At 40.0% G+C, this 20,932-nt stretch overlaps 2 protein-coding genes across 3 annotated transcripts; one reads left to right on the forward strand and one right to left on the reverse strand.

The window, feature by feature from the left end:
• The first annotated feature begins 333 nt into the window (after window positions 1-333).
• LOC114819098 (auxin-responsive protein IAA21) lies at window positions 334-3,312 on the forward strand. The gene is made up of 5 exons (XM_029094590.2): window positions 334-1,188; window positions 1,712-1,941; window positions 2,301-2,439; window positions 2,592-2,653; window positions 2,898-3,312. Exons 1-5 carry the CDS (start codon window positions 701-703, stop codon window positions 2,933-2,935), a joined length of 957 nt encoding a protein of 318 aa, XP_028950423.2. The 5' UTR covers window positions 334-700; the 3' UTR covers window positions 2,936-3,312.
• An 11,581-nt stretch (window positions 3,313-14,893) lies between these two features.
• LOC114821509 (polyprotein of EF-Ts, chloroplastic-like) lies at window positions 14,894-20,636 on the reverse strand. 2 transcript variants are annotated; one of them, XM_070814639.1, is made up of 5 exons: window positions 20,371-20,636; window positions 18,149-19,680; window positions 17,556-17,762; window positions 16,279-16,990; window positions 14,894-16,064 (listed from the first exon to the last, which is right to left on the reverse strand). In XM_070814639.1, exons 2-5 carry the CDS (start codon window positions 19,617-19,619, stop codon window positions 15,425-15,427), a joined length of 3,030 nt encoding a protein of 1,009 aa, XP_070670740.1. In that variant the 5' UTR covers window positions 19,620-19,680; window positions 20,371-20,636; the 3' UTR covers window positions 14,894-15,424. The 2 variants fall into 2 exon arrangements, with proteins under 2 accessions (XP_070670740.1, XP_028949712.2); XM_029093879.2 differs by having other exon boundaries at window positions 18,083-19,680.
• Between the last annotated feature and the right edge of the window lie 296 nt (window positions 20,637-20,932).

Raw genomic sequence — 20,932 nt, forward strand, 5'->3', positions numbered from 1 at the left:
CATTCTAAACCAATTTTTGCGGTTTGATTCGATTTTATTAACCGATTGAACAAAAAAAAAAAAAAAAAAAAAAACCAAATCAACCCATTTTGGTGTTTTTTTGGATTTTAAGTTCATTTACCCCGCCCTAGTAAAAACAATTTTTTTGTTTCTTCAATTTTTGTGGCGATTAAATAAAAATTTTCATAACCAACCGATTGACTTGTGTTGGTTGGTTTGTTATGTTTTACAATACTTAAGTAATAGAAGGAAGTTTGAGCAAGTAAAGTAAATATTTAAAGTGATCAATTTTTGTAATAAAAGTCGTATTTTTTTTGGGGAACATTTGAAATTAACCCATTATAGTTTATTATTGTTAATGCCAAACCCAAAGGTTTCCACTTTTTATTTCTCAAGTTGTCTATTTTAAAATCGACCAAAAAGAAAAGCTGTCTATTCAATTTTAAGTTTTAATTCCCACACTTTCCTTGCCTTTTATTTTCTTTTATATAATTTTTTTAATATATTCATTTTCTCTGTTACATAGTGCTGAGTGCTGAGTACTGAGTACCGAGAGAGAGTGCATTTTATATAGAAAGAAGCTTCTCTTTTTCTTCATCTTCTTCTCCAAAACACCAATATACTCTGAAATAAAAGCTCTCAACTTTCTCATTTCTCTGGTTCTAAATCCGTTTAATGCTTTCTGGGTTGACATATTTTGATGTCTATTTCTTTGGAGCATGATTACATAGGCTTATCTCCTTCAATGGAAACCTCTGACAAGTCTGCTGCTTTGAACCTCAAAGCCACTGAGCTGAGACTGGGCTTGCCTGGCTCCCAGTCCCCACAGAGAGACAGCGGCGGCGGCGGTGGTGGGGTGGAGGAGAAAGCTGCTGGGTTTTCAGCATGTGGGGTTAAGGGGTTGGTGTCTGGGGCCAAGAGGGGATTCTCAGACGCCATTGATGGAGCTTCTGGAAAGTGGGTTTTCTCTGGGAGTGGTGGATCTGAGGTGGAGTTGGGAAAAGGTGGAAACTTGCTTTCTCCTAGAGGTGTGCATGCTGGGAAAACTCTTGCTGCTGGGAGTGAACCCAGCAAGCAACCAACTGGTTTAGCTGGGTCTACTGTGAAAGATGGTGTCCAACAGTCTCCAAAGCCATTGCATGAGAAGAAATCCCAAGGGTCTGCTGGGTCTACTGCCCCTGCTGCAAAGTAATTAGCTTTCTTTCTCTGCCCTTTTCTTCTTTCTTTAATATTCTCCAGAAAGATGAATATTTTGTTTGCTGAATTGTGGTATTAATTTTTTTTTTATGGGTTTTAAGTTTTTTAATTAGTAGTACGAGGGATTTTCTTTGTCCCTTTAGGTTAAACTGAAGAATTATATGGTTTTACGTGCTGTTTATTTTGCAGATTGGTTGTTTCATTTCTCATATTGCATAAAATTTCACTTATTTCCTTGTTTGGAAGGAGGGCATAAGATTTTGTGTTAATTTCAAATATTTCGTTGCATGCATGTTTCAAATTTTGTCCCAGAACGGCAAGATTTTTCGCGTCTGCAAGCCAAGTCTGTAATCTGTTAGCCTGGTTTCATTGTTTTGAATTCACTGCTTTCTGGACTTGTTGACCCGAAATTGTAACATTATGTACATTATATAGTCATAGATTGGATAGGTAGGAAGTTATTTAAGATGTTCATCATAAACTCTTAACTTGTCCAATGTCATGTGCGTGACAGGGCACAGGTTGTAGGATGGCCACCAATTCGTTCTTTCCGGAAAAATTCAATGGCTTCCGTTCCTTCGAAAAATGATGATGATGCTGAAGGCAAGATGGGAGCAGGGTGTCTATATGTTAAGGTCAGCATGGATGGTGCACCGTACCTGAGGAAAGTTGATCTGAAAACCTACGGTAGCTATCTGGAGTTATCTCTAGCTCTGGAAAAGATGTTCAGCTGCTTTACAATCGGTAAGTTACCTTGTAACTCATCCTCTGTTCTTATTCACCTGCCATAAGTTTTCACAGTCTGGCAGTAGTTTATGTGATTCAAACCATCTTTAAGAAGCTTGGATCAGAATTCGAGAACGATTGGAAGACTGTTTACCTTAACAAGAAAGTTGTTTGTTCCTTCTTTAGTTGGAATATCGGAACTGTAAATTAGTGTCAAGAGTTGGGTGGAGTGTTTCCATGTCTGTTGGTATATGTAAATCAACTAGGTGGAGAATAAATCCCTATCTAATTTAGCAAATTCTGCAAAGGATGTTCTTTTGGATTCCAAAGAAACCAATCCCGATTTATTTTTTCCTCTTTACTTAAATCTTGGTCAGGTCATTGTGGCTCACATGGAGCTTCGAGAGATGGATTGAGCGAGAGTCGATTGATGGATCTTCTACATGGTGCTGAATATGTCCTCACCTATGAAGACAAGGATGGCGATTGGATGCTAGTTGGTGATGTTCCCTGGGAGTAAGTGGGGACTTTTCAACAAAATTTGTAAATTACCTGTTCATTTTCCAATACAGATATTCGGATGTGTAGATACAATAGTACTCAAATAGCTTTTCAAAGGAGGTTTCTCCATGTTAGAATGTTCACTGAATCGAGGATTGCTCTTGCAGAATGTTTACCGACTCATGTAAGAGGATGAGGATCATGAAGAGTTCAGAGGCTATGGGTCTAGGTATCTTCACTGATCTAATATTTCCATCTAATTCATTTTTTTCATGTTTATCACTACGGAGATCGGTTTTAATCTTTCTACATTGATTTTGACTCAATTGTATGATCCTCATTTCTTAATATATTTATATAAACATACATGCACGACAGAAATACCGACAAATTTCATGATGGCATGTAGATTTTGGATTTTGTTTGCTAAATGAAATCCCTAACAAACATCCTTATGTTTCGGTTTCTTACAGCCCCCAGGGCCATGCAGAAGTGCAAAAATAGTAATTAGTGTCATCTCATCAACCAGAAATGGATCAAACTCTTAAGCAAATGAGGTTGGAGGGAGCTTGATACGATTGAGGTGAAAGCACTGAACGGTTCCAAAATCGGGCACTTTGTTCTTGTCAACTTATGCTTCTTAAATATTGAATATTTAGTGTAACAAAATATGACATTCTAGTAGGTTCTGCAAACTGGTCTAGTATAACTAGTTCTCTCTCTTCCCTCTCTCTCTCTCTCTCTCTCTCTCTCTCTCTCTCTCTCTCTCTCTCTTGAATTTCAGATAGTTGGCTGGTTGAAGTAATTGTATTACGTATGAAAAACGGTTAGTGTGAGGACCATGTCTCTACATAAAGGAATGAAATTAACTGCAGTATTGGAATACTAGTTTGGTTTTGCTTTGAAGCCTGTATCGCAAGAGTAGCGAAAAAAGCTGAAAGTTTGAGTGTGACCGCCATACCAACCAGGACCAGTGATGTTATTAATTTATGTATTATGATATAGATGTACGATGTATTTAAATATTTCACGGAATATTATTATAAATTGAACGAGTGGTGTAACATGGGTGGATTGGTCTCGCAAATAACGACCAAGTGACTGAACTGAGAAGCTGTGTTCATCAGTTTTGGTTGGAAAAACCGAAAGTATTAATGTGGTTTCATGGGAAGTATGTGATGATTAGTTTGTTAACGGGCCTAACAAACTGAGATGGTGGTTGCTAGGAGACTTGGTGCCGGATGGGAGGGAAGTGCATCAAAAGGTTTTGGGGTAATGGCTTGAATCAGAGTAATTTAGAATATCGTCTAATACAATACAAGTCTGTTTTCCAAGCATAATTTTAAATCTTCGTTTGGCGGAATGGCATCATTGCTAATGGGTCCAAACACAGACCATTTTAGCACTTAAACCTCTTGAAATGCATCAACATTAATCCTAAAGTGTATTTGTACTCTTTTTTTATTTTATTTACAACGATATAGCTACGTTAAAAGAGATGCAACAGTTGAGCTTAACCATGCAATGACTAGTTTAATTTGGTATCGATGTTCGTCATTCATGAACATTGAATCTAAGATTGCTTACTTACAAGCAGAGAAAATGTCATTAGCCCATGTACTAAGTGACAATATTTGTACTTCTTTAAAACTTAAAACAAAATAAAAGTTAAAAGCTAATTAATCCCAAATGCTTGTGAGTTGGAAAGACTTTCATTGGCTTCTGATTTAACAAGAAAAGGATGAGAAGGATTAAAGAAATTTCAACCAACAAGATTTCATTATAAAAAAAAATTAAGCAAAAGATGAAAAATGAGGAAAGAAGTGAATTCCATCATCATAGTCAACATTAATTAACTAGCTCAGTGGTTCTTCTCAAAGTCTCTGCCTTTTTGCTTAAAACTATTGATTTTCTGCTAAATTCTTGAATTTGGGGTTGTTTGGTCGCGTTAAAAATCATGGGTTTTCGATTGATTAGGCAGAGAATTCATTCGGGGACGTGAGTGAGAGGGTGGTGACTGATTTTGGTTGTGGCTGTGGTGCATTGGGTGTTGCAGCTGCACTCTTGGGTGCAGAGTGAGTTTCATCTTTCCCAGTGTGGTTTTAACTTGAGTATTAGTTGGAAATTCGATAACCCTTTTACTTTGTTAGTCGAAATTGAAGGTTATTACGGATCAAGTTTGTGAATCTCGAATGAATACTTTCTTCGTTTTGGTGTCGGGTTAATGTGTTCTTGCTTTGAACAGACAGGTGATTGGCATTGACATTGATGCTCAATCACTTGAAATAGCAGCGGAAAATGCCGTGGATCTTGAGGTACTGTTACTTTCTTGATTTCTACGGTACTCTTGTTTATAGCTCTTTATGGTTTGCTCTGCTTCGAAGATGTAATCGATTCTTTTCATCCAGTAATTATTGGAATAAGTCAATATTTAGAAGATAAAGAATGTAAATATCTTGTAATTATTAGAGTCATGTTTTAGGAAGGATATTGTGTCTTTTAATTTGTTTCCTTTTGTAACAAGGATTGTATGTGCTATTTATTCAGAATATGGAATACATGAAAATTAAGCCGTAAAATTCTATTTGGCATCAAAGCCAAGTTTGCCGTAACCCTAGAAACTGTAAAACAATATTTTCTTCTGCTGCTGTGTTCGGTCGACTTGTTCCTGCACTGCTTGTTGCAGAAATCGGTTAGGGCATGCATAGTGGATTTGCAGCAGTGTGATCTTGCTGCCACGTGGGTGCTGTGCGTGGTCTCGACATATTTCCGGGTTCTTGCAACAATAAGTTAGGCTGCACCGTGTGTGTATTGTGCTGTGCCGAGAAGGATAACTATTGGTATCATCGTATCGTGCTCTGCTGCTGTTGCAATCAGCAATTGTTGCCTGTAATTGCTGCGGTGCCTTGCTACCTTAATCAATGTGTGAATTGTCCCCTTGTTGCACCGTGTGAAATCTATGCAACGTGGAAAGTCGTGCTCTGCTGCTTATTGCAGCGTGGTTAATTGTGCTATTTAGCATTATATATAGTGCCGTGTTGATCAAAAGAGAAATAAAAGGGACAAAAGGATTTGCTGCTAGTGTTGATAATAAAAAAGGGGAAAAATGGAATTGGCTGCTGTCTGAATTGCAGCTATGCTGCTGCCAGTTTTATATATTTGTTGCCGTGTGCTCTGCTTTCTGTTTTTCTAGTTATCGTTCATCAACAATCACAGAAGCTCTCAGTGGCGTGCTGCTACTGTCCGTATGTTATTATATTGTTTTTGCTGAGTATCTACTAGTTTTATTTGTGGAGTCTACTGCAATAATTGGATATTGGTGTGATTGCCGTGAGATTATTTTATTGCAAGTAGTTCTCGTGTACTATTACTATGATGAATACAGGTTGGATTTTAGATTCTGGTGCTACGGATCATATGACGTATGATAGAACTTTGTTTCAGTCCATGAAAGACCCTCATAGAAAGTGTGTGGTAGCTGCCAATGGTTCTACTACTGTTGTTGTTGGAGCAGGAACAGTTATCTCTTACACCATATCTTCCCTTACATAATTGTTTATTGGTTCCATCACTGTCCCATCACTTATTATTTGTACCTCAAGTCACTGAACAATTGGATTGTGTTGTATTAATATATCCTTCATTTTGCTTACTTCAGGATATTCAGACAAAGGAGATCATTGCGCGTGGCACTAAGAGAGAAGGGTTATATTATGTGGATGACGTTGTTTCTTGCAGAGCTAATGCAGTTCGAGCATCTCATACCAATAATTTACAGGAAGTTTGGTTATTGCATCGTCGGTTAGGACATGCTTCGTTTGGTTATTTAAGGCGTATGTTGCCTAGTTTATTTCATGAAATTAAAGAATCAGACTTACATTGTGAGGTATGTATTCTCGCGAAGAGTCATCACATTTCGTTTCCTCCTAGTATGAATAAAAGATTGTTTCTTTTTGAACTTGTGCACTCTGATGTTTGGGGTCCTCCTCCTGTTAGTACTTTGTCTGGAATTAAATGGTTTGTTACCTTCGTTGATGATTGCACTCGTATGACTTGGATTTATGTGATGAAGAATAAAAGTGATGTGGGTATGGTGTTTCGATCATTCTCTCAAATGGTTGCAACGCAATATTCCTCTGTTATTAAGGTTCTCCGCTCTGATAATGGAGGTGAGTATATTGATTCCGAGTTGTCCGGCTTCCTTCGGGATCAAGGAATTCTACATGAGACTACTTGTCCTCATACCCCATAACAAAATAGGGTTGCTGAAAGAAAGAACCATCATATCTTGAAAATTGCTTGTGCCTTGCTCATTGGTGCATCTGTACCTAAACAGTTCTGGTCTGAAGCTGTCACCTATGCCATGTATGTGATTAACCGTATGCCATCTCGGGTTATGGATTTTTGTACACCTCTCCAAGTATTGACAGAGTTTGTTCCAGTAGTGTTAACTAATACTGTTAAAGAAGATATCTCGGATTAGTATAGTGAATATTGTAAATCTGTAATTAATCTTTTACTTACCTGATAAGGTTTGACTTCCTTACTTGTAGGTATTAGTTTAGGATTGGGATTGTGTATGTTTCCTATATATATACTGTAACCCTAGCTTTCGGTAATATAGTGAAAAACCATTCTGCAATATCACGTTTCTTTAGATGGTACCAGAGTGATCGATCTAGGAAAACCTCGACAGATATTTAAACCCTAGCAACCATAGCCATGGGTGATAAACCAGAAAAGTCAACCTCTTCAGGCATGACTTTGCATCAGAAGTGGGAAAACCCTAACCATCCACTTTACCTTCATCACTCGGATCAGCCTGGCGCCATTCTTGTACCGCAGCCACTCGTAGAAGACAACTATGGCACATGGGCGCAATCCATGACCATGGCCTTGATGGTTAAAAACAAATTAGGGCTGGTTGATGGAACAATCACGAAGCCAACTGATGCGCAGGTTGAAGAATTACAGCAATGGAACCGGTGTAATAATCTGGTGAAAACATGGTTACTCGGCTCCATGTCAAAAGAAATCTCAGGAAGTGTCATACACTGCAAGGACGCGCGGCAGATGTGGCTTGACCTGCAAGAAAGGTTTTCTCATGTGAACATCGTTCAACTGTTTCACATAGAAAACGAAATCCATAATTGTGTGCAAAGCAACATGACGGTGAGTTCTTACTTCACCAAACTCAAAGGCTTTTGGGATGAACGTGATGCCTTATGTTCAATCCCGACATGCCATTGTGAAGCAAGGCATGAGATAACATCATATGTTGAGACTCAGAAAACAATGAAATTCCTTATGGGTTTAAGTGACTCATATGCTACGGTTCGTAGCAACACCCTATTGCTGGATCCATTGCCCACTGTTAACAAAGCTTATGCACTTGTTCTTCGCCATGAGAAGCAAGTTGAAGTGTCAAACGGAAAGGGCAGCATCGTGCAACCTGAAGCTGCTGTGTTTGCGGTGAATGGTGCTGGTCGAGAACACGAGACAGAAGATGGTAGTCAACGATGCGCCAAATGTAACAAGACCAACCATAGCACCAAGAATTGTCGTGCTCATCTCAAGTGCACATTTTGTGGTTGGAAAGGACACACTTTTGACTTTTGCCGCAAAAGAAAAACAGCGGCTGAGACTGAACAAAATCGGACTTTCAAGGGCAACCAAGTCACGGCCCGTGACAAGAAGGACGCAATGCCCAACTTCCCTTTTTCTCCGGAGGATTGCAAGCAGATTCTTCAGCTTTTGAACAAAAGCAAATCCTCCTTTGCTAATCAAGTGGGTAATTCCTCGAATCATGAAGAACTCTCAGGTAAAGCATTTTCTTTCATGCGTAATGGAAAGCAAGTCATTTGGATTTTGGACAGTGGCGCCACCGACCACATCGTATGCAGTCCTGAGTTTCTCACATCCTCAAAACGTGTTGAAAATCATAGTGTTGAATTACCAAATGGTTCCCTTGCTACCGTAACCCATGTCGGCCAAGTGGTTTTCTCTCCCAACTTTATCCTTGACAATGTTTTATGTGTACCATTGTTTAGGTTAAATCTAATATCTATTAGCAAGTTAGCCTACGATTCCCTTTACATCACCATTTTTCTCAAACAATCTTATGTCATACAGGACCTACATTCGGGGAAGATGATTGGGACGGGAATTGAACGGGAGGGACTCTACCATCTCGAACCACCAAGGAAGGGATCCTGCAACACTACCACCATCATAAGCTCTCATTTTTGGCACCAACGCCTTGGGCACCCATCACCTAAAGTGTCCTCGTTACTTCCCTTTGTGCACCATAAGTCGTGTGATTCCAATAAATGTTTAATTTGCCCATTGGCTAAACAAACTAGATTGTCTTTTCCCTTGAGTTCTATATCTACTCATTCATGTTTTGAATTAATACATATTGACATTTGGGGTGGTTATCAAGTTCCTTCCCTCTCAGGTGCCAAATATTTTCTTACCATTGTTGATGATTACACACGGTGCACCTGGGTTTATTTGATGAAACAAAAATCTGACACACAAGATCTTCTTGTTCAATTTATACACATGGTTGAGAATCAATTCAACACAACAGTTAAGGTGATTCGAAGTGATAACGGTCCCGAATTCAAACTTGCCACATTTTACAAACTCAAAGGGATTATTCACTAAACCAGTTGTGTCAACACACCACAACAAAATGGTGTGGCTGAACGCAAACACCGACACTTGTTGAATGTTGCTCGAGCCCTCATTTTTCAAGCCAATCTTCCTAAACAATTTTGGGGGGATGCCATTCTCACTTCGGCATATCTTATCAATCGTACACCCACACCTCTCCTTCAAGGGCAAACACTATATCACAAGTTGTTTCACAAGGCACCACATTACATGCATTTACGTGTTTTTGGATGCTTATGTTTTGCATCAACCCATGCACAAAAACCCTCTAAATTTGATCCTCGTGCACGACGGTGTCTTTTTGTTGGGTACCCTTATGGTCAGAAGGGTTACCGCTTGTTTGATCTTACACTTAACAAGGTCTTTGTGTCAAGGGATGTCATCTTTTTCGAAGACCACTTTCCCTACAAATTATCCCATCCTTCTGCTGCTCCCACTCCCATTCCCAATCCTCCTCTACTCCCTATCGAACCCTACTCGCCATCCTTTGATCCATTCCCTATACTACCTCCTACCGAATCCTCTCCTGACATAGCTCTCCCTGTTGAGCCTACTTCACCTTCCTTACCTTCTCCATCACCATCCCCTCCGCCCTCTCCATCACCATCCCCTCCGCCCTCCCCCTCTGCTGCACCACCGCCACCCCGTCGTGGCACACATCCTACCAAACCCTCATCTTTCTTGCAGGATTTCCATATTGAGGCCTTTCTCCCGTCCCGACCTGCTCCTTCCTCGAATCTGGTTCAGGTATCAGGTACTACTCACCCTTTGTCTCATTACCTATCTTACCATCGCCTTTCTCCCATGCATAAGCATTTCGTTACTAACGTCACCACCATCCGAGAACCTACCACTTTCATGCAGGCTGTCCAACATCCACAATGGCGTGATGCCATGCACCACGAACTTGCTGCACTTCAGGCCAACCATACTTGGTTCCTTGTTCCACTTCCTCCTCACAAAAAGCCGATTGGCTGCAAATGGGTGTACAAGGTTAAGCTTAAACCTGATGGGACCATCGAGCGTTACAAAGCTCGGTTGGTTGCCAAGGGCTATAGCCAAATCGAAGGGGTTGACTATCATGAAACATTTGCTCCGGTTGCCAAGTTAACCACTGTCCGTGTGCTCCTTAGTGTTGCTGCTGTGCGTCAGTGGCATGTACATCAACTCGATGTCAACAACGCCTTCTTGCATGGTGATCTCGAAGAGGAAGTATACATGAACTTACCTCCTGGCTTTGGACGAAAGGGGGAGACTCGTGTATGCAAGCTACACAAATCCTTATATGGTTTAAAGCAAGCCTCAAGACAATGGTTCATTAAACTTTCCACTGCTCTCAAGGCGGCTGGATTTCATCAATCGTGTTCTGATTATTCATTGTTCGTCCGAAGTCAGCACGGTAACTTCATTGCTTTATTGGTATATGTTGATGATGTCATTTTAGCAGGAAATAACCTGCAAGAAATTGAAGCCACGAAGCAGTCCCTCTCACAACAATTCAAATTGAAGGATTTGGGACAACTTAAGTATTTCTTGGGGTTAGAGGTTGCGCGATCTACAAATGGCATCACCTTATGTCAACGGAAATATGCATTGGATATATTAGATGATGCGGGATTTTTGGGTGCTAAACCTTCACGGTTTCCTGTAGAATCAAATATTTCTCTTACACAGATGGAATGAGAACTTCTTGTTGATGCTTCATCCTATAGAAGACTTGTGGGTAGGCTGATCTACCTAACCATAACAAGGCCGGACTTAGCTTACGCTGTGCACATGTTAAGCCAGTTTATGGACAAGCCTAGACAACCACACCTTGAGGCAGCACACAAAGTTCTCAGATACATTAAGAGTTCACCGGGACAAGGTTTATTGCTGCCATCCAAGGGATCCTTGCAGTTAAGGGCATTCTGTGACGCTGACTGGGCCAGATGCAAAGACACGAGAAGATCAATAACAGGTTATTACATTCAACTTGGTCAAGCACCGATATCCTGGAAAACAAAGAAGCAAACCACTGTCTCTTGTTCCAGTGCGGAAGCCGAGTACCGTTCCATGGCAGCCACATGTTGTGAGATCACATGGTTAAAGAACATTTTAAGAGATTTAAAGGTGAGTCATTCACAACCAGCCATGTTGTTTTGTGATAACCAAGCAGCCATATACATTGCTTCAAACCCGGTATTTCATGAAAGGACAAAGCACATCGAGATTGATTGTCATTTGGTGAGAGAGAAGATTCAAGAAGGACTGATTCGTACGGCATACATACGAACAAATGATCAACCAGCAGACATCTTCACCAAACCGTTGAATTCTACACAGTTTGAAACATTGCTCAGCAAGTTGGGTGTTATTAACATACACTCCAACTTGAGGGGGAATGTTAAAGAAGATATCTCGGATTAGTATAGTGAATATTGTAAATCTGTAATTAATCTTTTACTTACCTGATAAGGTTTGACTTCCTTACTTGTAGGTATTAGTTTAGGATTGGGATTGTGTATGTTTCCTATATATATACTGTAACCCTAGCTTTCGGTAATATAGTGAAAAACCATTCTGCAATATCACGTTTCTTTAGAAATACTCTTTCTCCTCGTGTATTTGGGTGTGTAGCCTATGTTCATATTCACAAGATTCATCGTAGTAAGCTCGATCCATGTGCTCACCGGTGTGTTTTTCTGGGATTTGCTCCTCAACAAAAAGGGTATAAGTGCTACCACCCTGAAACTCGTTATATGTATGTAACTATAGATGTTACCTTTTTTCGAATCCGAGTTCTTTTATGCTTCGACTCCATTATCTTCCGATCACCCGGGGGAGAATATGAGTGGTGATCTTGGGTGGTTGGAAATATGTAGCTCAAGGGGAGTATTTATTGACAAAAAAAGCCGTGAAAGCTCTCGGCAAGACACTGCTGAGAATGGAGACAGTAAATCTCGGCAATGTCTTGCCGAGAATGTGAGTATCATTTAGCCAAGTAGCACTGAACCAGTTGAGTCTTCTCGGCAATGTGCTGCCAAGTGAGATGCAGAGTGTCAGCAGGGAGTTCCCGAACCAGTTTCACCGCTCCAGTAACTATTAGCTACCGAACCCGCAACCCCCTCTCTCTCAAGCTTAATAGTGCCATCCAATATGTCTTCTCTGAATATTCCTGAGGTAAGTACTACTGATGCTCATGTAACTAATCCATATAATGTTATGAGTACATATAAGTTGCCGCCAAGGCAAAATCGTGGTGTTCCTCCTGACAGATTTTCTCCTGAAGGAAAAGTGAAGTATCCAATAGCTAATTATGTGTCATGCTCAAACCTTGCACCAGAACGTCAAGCCTGGATAAATAATGTGGAAGCAATCCAAGCACCAACCCGAGTTGAGGAGGCCTTGAAGGATCCTAAATAGGCTACTGCGATGGATGAGGAAATGATGGCACTACATAAGAATGATACATGGGAGGTAACTGAGCTACCTAAAGGGAAGAAACCAGTTGGGTGTAGATGGGTCTTTACGATCAAATACAAGGCAGACGGATCGGTAGACAGGTATAAAGCAAGGTTAGTAGCAAAAGGCTATACTCAAACTTATGGTGTTGATTATCAGGAGACTTTTCTTCCAATAGCGAAGATGAATACAATACGAGTTCTGATTTCTTTAGCTGCAAATTTGAATTGGCCACTAAAACAGTTTGATGTGAAAAATGCTTTTCTTCATGGGCACTTGGAAGAAGAGGTATATATGGTTTTTCCTCTAGGGTACAATGCCGGAGGGAAAACCGGAGTATGTAGGTTGCGAAAGTCACTCTACGGACTTAAACAATCGCCTCATGCGTGGTTTGGTATATTTACCCAAGTTATGAGGCGGATTGGGTATTATCAAAGTCACTCGGATCATACATTATTTGTGAAACGGGAAAGTGGTAAAGTGACAACCTTAATTATTTATGTGGATGACATGATAATAATAGGTGATAATTCGGAAGAGATGATGAAGCTAGAACAAAACCTTGCCGCCGAGTTCGAGATGAAGAATTTGGGAGATTTGAAATATTTTCTTGGTGTGGAAGTTGCTCGGTCATCTAGAGGTATTTTCTTGTCTCAACGTAATTATGTTCTGGATTTATTAAAGGAAACAGGAATGCTGGGATGTAAGTCTGTGGACACTCCTATCGTGGAGAAACATTATTTGGGGATTTATCCAGATCAAAAACCGGTTGACAGAGGTAGATATCAAAGACTAGTGGGGAGGCTGATTTATCTTTCTCACACTCGTCCAGATATTGCCTATGTTGTAAGTGTGGTTAGTCAGTTTATGCAGTCACCAAGTGTGGATCATATGGCAGCAGTAATGAGAATCTTGGCATATTTGAAGTCTGCCCTTGGTAAATGAATTTTGTATGAATGTCATGGACATATGAGGATTGAGGGATTTACTGATGCTGATTCGGCAGGTGATGCGACTGATAGACGATCTACATCTGGGTATTTTACTTTTGTTGGGGGTAATTTGGTTATGTGGCGAAGTAAGAAACAGAATGTGGTATCACGATCTTCTGCCGAAGCTGAGTATAGGGGTATGGCACATGGTGTGTGTGAGATACTTTGGCTACGAAATTTACTTTGGAGTCTTGGTTTTAAGTAGAAGGAGGCAATGAAGTTGTATTGTGATAATAAGTCTGCTAGGGAAATAGCTGAGAATTCATTACAGCATGACATGACTAAGCATGTTGAGGTTGATAGACATTTTATCAAAGAAAAGTTAGAGAAAAAGATTGTGTCAATACCGTTTGTGAACTCAGAAGAACAACTTGCAAATATCCTTACCCATGCCGTGTGTAGTAGAAGATTTGGTAATTCACTTGTCAAGTTGGGCATGAGTAATATCTATGCTCCAACTTGAAGGGGAGTATTGGAATAAGTCAATATTTAGAAGAAAAAAAATGTAAATATCTTGTAATTATTAGAGTCATGTTTTAGGAAGGATATTGTGTCCTTTACTTTGTTTCCTTTTGTAACAAGGATTGTATGTGCTATTTATTCAGAATATGGAATACATGAAAATTAAGCCGTAAAATTCGTAATATGGCTTTGGCTAGTAATTGTACATTTGTCTCTCATAGAAATAGGCATTTCATGGATGAAAAAAGCTCCGATAATTTGCTGTCTTGAATCATTTTGTGCATTGGTGCTGATCGGCTAATATATTGTTCTGCTGGTAATCCTGCAGTTGGATATGTAATTTATTCAGTGCAGCATTAAGAACTTAGGATGGAGAGGTAAGAGAACCCTTCTCTGCAGCGGCCTATATACGCGTGTATTTGTAGCAGAAACAATTTACACTTAAACACCGGTCCTCACCATTGGTTTAGATGGTTTTTTACTGTGACCACATGATGAGATCACTTCCCTTTTGGTCAATTGCAGCTCGTGAAAAGGGCAGCCTTGCAGAGCTTCAATGCTAGCAGTGCTGAAGTTATATGTGAGGTGGGTCAAAATAAGCTTATTTCGATTTTTCGCAGTGGTTAAAGACACTGCGTAGTTATGTTTTATGAGATGAGTGAGCATGCTTTTGTTGTTGACATGATATTAAAGCTTATTTTATCGTTGTCTTTGTTCGTCAGCTTCGAAACGATGTACCACAGCTGTACAAATTTCACGAGAAAAGGGAGGTAGATATTGCCGTGTGACTTGTGGCGATTCGTTCCCAAGAGTAACTAGCACATGTGGTGTATGTTTTTCTGGCCAAAGATCATGCAGGGTGTACGGTAGGTGAACAAATACACATGTAAAAGTGGATGTAGGAATTTGATTTGTTTTCTTCAAATTTTATTGGATTTTAATCTTCCATGTTTCATGGCACGTCGAAATCCGGCGATGAGATTTATATTTTCCATGACATAATTAGATCCAAAATCTCATTCTCCACAAGATAAGATCGGAAGCAACAAGTATTATGCGAACATCAATTCTAGATTTCAAACGTTATTGAGAATGGAAAATCAAACTCGAGAACTCGGGAGGCGACTCGGGAGGTTACTCGAGAGGTAACTCGGGCGGTAAATGTTCTTGACGAACCACTAGAAGCTCCATGCATTTTTTCAAAAATGCCTCAACAGAATTGTATTTCCATCTTCTCTCTGCAATGTAGATGACAAAAAAGTACACCTCTTGTCCGACCAAATAACAGATTGATCAGCCTAAGCTGCAGATAGTAAAACTAAAACCAGAACAAAAAAGAATCATGTAACTTGCATGTAAAATTAGTTTCGTGACCTTTCTATCCTTTCTTCGGCTCCATGCTAACTCCGAGTTTTATCTTTTATTCATGCTTCAGCTCCTGCATCTTCAACTGTCTCAACTGACTCCCCAAGAGTGAACCGAACAAACCTGCGAACTTTTATGTTCTCACCCAGAGCAGCAACAGTCTGCTTCACTAGGTCTTTCACCAAAAGACTATCATCTTTAATGAAAGGTTGCTCTAAAAGAGCCAGCTCCCCAAGCCTCTTTGAGATCCTCCCCTCCACAATTCTCTCCCTAATGTTCTCGGGTTTGGACAGAAGGTCCTCCCTCTGCCTCTCAAGCTCTTTTTCCTTGTTTACAATGCTCTCTGGAATGTCTTCGATGGATACATATTGCACCTGAGGGCAGGCCACGACTTGCATTGCCAGATCATCAACCAACCCCTTGAAATTTTCACTTCTACCAACAAAGTCAGTCTCGCAGTTGACTTCAATCAGAACTCCAATGCGAGCGTCATGAATGTAGGACCCAATCCTGCCTTCAGCAGCAAGCCTGCTGGATTTCTTTTCAGCAGAAGAAAGACCCTTCTTCCGCAGGTACTCTTGTGCCTTCTCAAGGTCCCCTCCAGTTTCGGAGAGAGCTTTCTTGCAGTCCATCATCCCTGCTCCAGTTTCATCACGTAGTTGTTTAACCAAAGCGGCAGAGACGGCTACAGTTGGTGCCCTGCAATATGGTGTTGAATCTACATCAGTGACGTACACAAAATATACATCCATATTGGCATCAACAAGCACGTATGTTATCACAGAAACTGAGTGTTGGAACTCTTGTTTTTATCACAGAAACATAATAAAAATCCAATCTATTATATTAATGACCCAGTATTATAGAATCTTATATAAAAGCAAGACATGATATGTGAAAGGCAGTTGCTTACTTCTCAACAGTTTCCTTGACTTCCACTGCAGCAGGCTGCTCTTTTACTTCCGCGGGCACTGGTTTTGCTGCAGTTTGGGCAGCCACCTCAGCAGCAAAATCCTGACTCTTCTTCTCCAAGCCCTCTCCAAGATTGTAGCGGACAAACCTCTTCACTTTTATGTTTTCTCCAATAGTTGAAATGGTTTGTTTGACCAAGTCCTTCACCACCACCTTATCATTCTTGATGAAAGGCTGCTCAAGCAATGCCAGCTCCTCAAGCCTCTTCCTTATCCTCCCGTCAACAATCTTTGACCTAATCTGCTCCGGCTTTGACAAAAGATCTTCTTTCTGCATCTCAATCGCTCTTTCCTTGTTCACAAGCTCTTCAGGAACATCTTCTGTAGCAAGGTACTGTACTTGAGGGCATGCAGCCACTTGCATGGCTAAATCATCAACCAGCTCCTTGAAAATGTCACCCCGAGAAACAAAATCTGTCTCACAGTTTACCTCTAGCAAGATACCTATCCTGCTATCATGAATGTATGAACCTATTCTTCCTTCAGCAGTGGCTCTGCTGGCTTTCTTTTCTGCACTAGCTAAACCTTTCTTTCTAAGGAACTCCGTAGCTTTAACAATGTCCCCGCCAGTCTCTGACAAAGCATTTTTGCAATCCATCATCCCAGCTCCTGTTTCTTCACGCAGCTGCTTTACAAGGGCTGGTGATATAATTGCTGTAATCCACATGTAAAAACAAGCCGTTAGAGGTAGATATATCTCGTAATAGAAGATTGCTATTGCAATGTGAACCGGACAATCAATCACTTAAAAGAATCCTTCAACATATTTAAGAGGATTTTATTCATCTTCACTCGCCCACTAGCAACATTATTCAGCATCAGATGGAACATGGTGTTGCACAGTAAAATCTGTGTAATCCTTTTAAGATCACTAAATATTTAAGGAGCAGCAATTTCACATTGCAACAATTGTTTGTAGCATGAAACTTCCCAAGTGTTTTGTGTGTGCGTTTGTGTGGTAGGCAGATAAATTCAACCCAGCAAATCAATACAACCATTCATTCATTTCCCCTATCATACTCACATTCTTCTTAGAATTTAGTTCAGATCCTCATAGTTTTCAATGGTTTGATTTCCATCTTGAAAGCAACAAGTATTCAGGTCACCGTGTACAGATATTCCACGAACCATATCCCATCAGTTTTCAGGTCATTAGTATTTGTTTGTTTACCTGGTTTAATGTAGAGATTTATGATTAAAATGAGCAAGATGAAATAACCTTTAATTTCTCTTTCCTTCGGGGAAGGATTGTCAGATTGTCGATTTGAATCAGAAGCACTGCCATTCTTCTTGGGGGCACTTTCCACTTTGTCACCTTCCACTTGTGAGATAGAAGGCAATTCACTCTCAGCAGCAGATGTTTGAATCTGAGCTTCCTCTGTAATGTTGTCAGCTAGGTCTTCTACAACTTTGGTGGCCTCACTTTCTGTCAAAAGGACGTCATCATCAGCTAATTCTCCAGACGGATCAGAAGTTCTATCACTTTATGTTCCATCTGTGATTTTACATTTTAATTTTGTTTTAAAAAAGAGAACATGTCTGATGTCTCTATAGCATAAGTGTTTTAACGTTAACTGTTAAACGATGCAAAGTTTCAGCATATTGGATCACAAAATAGCATATTATTTTGCACATTATAGGCATCTTATGTTTGTCTTTACTATCTCAGACTTAGAGCAAAGTTTTGAATTCAATTGAATGAAATGTAAATACTACACTTGAAGGGAAAAAAATCTAGTTATGAACCTTTTGGTTCTTCAGTTAGTGCAGCAGAAGGAATTTCTCTCTCTGAAGTAGGTGGTTGCAGTTCACCTTTTTCTATGGTATCATCCGCTTGAGGCTCTATAACCTCTTCGCCTGTTGGAACTTCTGAAGTCGACGTGTAATTAGCTATTTCACTAGACGAACCAGCAATTGCATTTTCCACTCCATCCATGGTAAATGTACTCCCTTCAGGAGCCAAGATATCAGAACTCACCTCTTCTCTTTCAATGGGTTGTTCTGTGGTTTCTAGAGTTTCAATTGTACTAGAAACTGGGCTTTCCTGGTCCTCTGAAGGAGCACCATTTTCAACTGTTTCATCCACCGCTGAAAGGACACCAAGAGTTCCCTCGTCACTGGTTGTATGTTCATCCAACACTTCAGGAATACTGGACTCACTGCTTGCAATGGCTTTAGCTGCTTTTTCTATTTTCTCTCTTTCGTCCAAAAATGAAGCAATATCCTTGTTTTGGCGAAAAGCCAGAAGGAATGGGTTTGTTGCAGTGTGGATTACTCCTTGACTGACCTGTGAGTCCGACTTTAGAATATCTTCTTCTTTCTTCATTGTCAAGGTTACTTGTCCTCTTGTAGTACGCAGGACACGGACATTTATTTCTTGGCCAAGCTGCAAGGAGGTCTCCCCCATGACGTTTGCAAATCCATCATCAGGTTCCTCCGATGTAGGCAGGAATCCTTCCTCTCCCTCAGGAAGAGATATAAAAGCACCAGCCCTGGCAAAATTCTTTACTGTGCCCACTAGGTCCTGCCCTTTTTCAAACTTTGTAGTTTTCCTCACCTCTTTTTTCCCTTCGCCTTTCTTTGGGCCACTCCTTCTACCAGGTCCACCCCTATCACTACCAGCAGAAGCATCTTTCCTTTGCTGCAGCTTACTGCCATTGTCACGTTCACGCATAGTGAGAGAGATCCGCCCAGTCTCTGGATTGGCTTCAACTAATGTCACCTTCACCTCTTGCCCAACAGAAACAATGCTTCCAACATCCTTAACGTAACTATCACTCAATTGTGAAACATGTATGAGGCCATCTGTGAAAGCTCCAAAGTCAATAAAAGCACCAAATGGCTGGATTGATCTTACTTTCCCCGTAAAAGTTGCACCGACAACCAGCTCTTCATTCTTCACAGGTGGCATCTCACTTTTCCTAACAGGTTTTGAACGCTTTGGTTGAGAATCTTGAGATGGGCCAGGACTATCATCAGAGGATTTGGCTTCACTAGAAGCTGCATCTGCAACTGGTGAGTCTGCTTCCTCAACTGCCACATCAGTTCCTGTGGCAGATACATGGATTCTAGATCTATGATATACGGGGCATCTGCTGTGGTACAATGCAAATGATTTGATAGAGGTCGAAAAAGGTAAAAGAAAACTCCGTGGGGATAGAGCATGTTTTGCAGAATTCCTTGAAAAACTGAATTTTGTTAAACAATTGTTCTTTCTTGCAGTAAAGGCAGTTCCAGGAATATGCGAGACATTGCTTATAGAATACGGAATTACAGGCGTCATGTTGACTTGAAAAATAGAAGTTGAGTCTGCTGCTAACAAAAGACTTCCATTCCTTACTCACCTGCACAGAATATCAAAATGATGAACAAAACGAAAAGATTCATCCAAAGTGCGATATACAATTGCTAACACGAGAATACATCCTCTCATGGTTCCACCGAGAGTACATATAGATCCATCAAAAGCACATTACAAGTGCTAAAAGATAAAAACTTGATAACTTCCATCAAAATTATCAAATGTGGATTACCTAATTACTTTTGGTCGAGCAACGAAAACAAAACATAGATATCACCACCCAAATTCCTATTACTTACCAATGAAGCTGACACCAACACCCCAAAAATTCAATTATTCAACAAAATTAACATTCCGATTTCGAACCTAATTTATACGCATATCAAACCGAAACACTGAACAGACACAAACAATCAACCCCAATCCTGTGTGCAGAGTCCATTCATAACAACTGTACACTCTCACTGAAAAATAAGAACCAAACTTTCCCTTCCATTTCAATGACACATTGAAGTAAAATAAGAACACTAAGCAAACATTACAATAATCCAGTATTTACAAACAGAACAAAACCAGCAAAAGACTGACGAAAAAACAGAGAAATTACAATATCCTAAAGCAAAACCAAAAAAATCACAAAAATAATCAACAACCCAATACTGCAAACTCATCGAAACACAGAAAGGAGGAGAATTTCAACAACCCAATTAGTCAATGCAGCTAAATTTTGTACCTTTGAGAAAAAATTTAGCAAACTGAAGCTTCCAAGTCTGTGAAGCTTATCTATACTGCAGGCGAATGAGCATACTGAAAAAGGTGGGGGCTTTAAATCCTTATCCTTTCTGTGGTGGCAGTGTGTCTGTCTGCATTGCTCAAGGATGAGGCAAAGCTCTGGCCGGCCCGCTTTCAATCTGCTGTGTTGGGCCAGTTAAACCGGAACCGAACTCAATAAGAGTGGTTCTATGTACAGTTTCGTCGTCTCTGGATGCTTTTGTTTTTTTGAATATTCAATTTACTTTCACACATTTTCTTTGGACTGAAAATAATTCACTAAACTTTCAAAAATATTCTTCTTTTACCTTTTAAGCATTTTTTTTTCCGGCTGCTCATTTTTTATTTTTTTTGGACACTCATTTCCTCGTATTATTTTTTAAGGCTTTCTGTTCAATTTGAAAAATTTCACCGATAGCATAATTTTTTATTCTACATGTGATTACATGGTTTTTTTTTTTTTAATTTCATGAAGCAAAATTTGCACTATAACCGGATGCTATATGAGGAACAATGAGAGTACT

This window comes from Malus domestica, chromosome 15, assembly GCF_042453785.1.
Source record: "Malus domestica chromosome 15, GDT2T_hap1".
Lineage (NCBI taxonomy): Eukaryota > Viridiplantae > Streptophyta > Magnoliopsida > Rosales > Rosaceae > Malus > Malus domestica.

Bases quoted from the DNA above. Each gene is read 5' to 3' on its own strand.
- LOC114819098 (XM_029094590.2), top strand. From the start codon at position 701: ATGTCTATTTCTTTGGAGCATGATTACATAGGCTTATCTCCTTCAATG. The intron at 1,189-1,711 runs GTAATTAGCTTT...TGTGCGTGACAG, and splicing joins TCTACTGCCCCTGCTGCAAA to GGCACAGGTTGTAGGATGGC. The intron at 2,440-2,591 runs GTAAGTGGGGAC...TTGCTCTTGCAG, and splicing joins GTTGGTGATGTTCCCTGGGA to AATGTTTACCGACTCATGTA.
- LOC114821509 (XM_029093879.2), bottom strand. From the start codon at position 19,619: ATGACGCCTGTAATTCCGTATTCTATAAGCAATGTCTCGCATATTCCT. The intron at 17,763-18,082 runs GTTCATAACTAG...TCCTTTTGACAG, and splicing joins ACTAACTGAAGAACCAAAAG to AAAGTGAGGCCACCAAAGTT. The intron at 16,991-17,555 runs GTTATTTCATCT...TGTGGATTACAG, and splicing joins GAAGGAAAGAGAAATTAAAG to CAATTATATCACCAGCCCTT.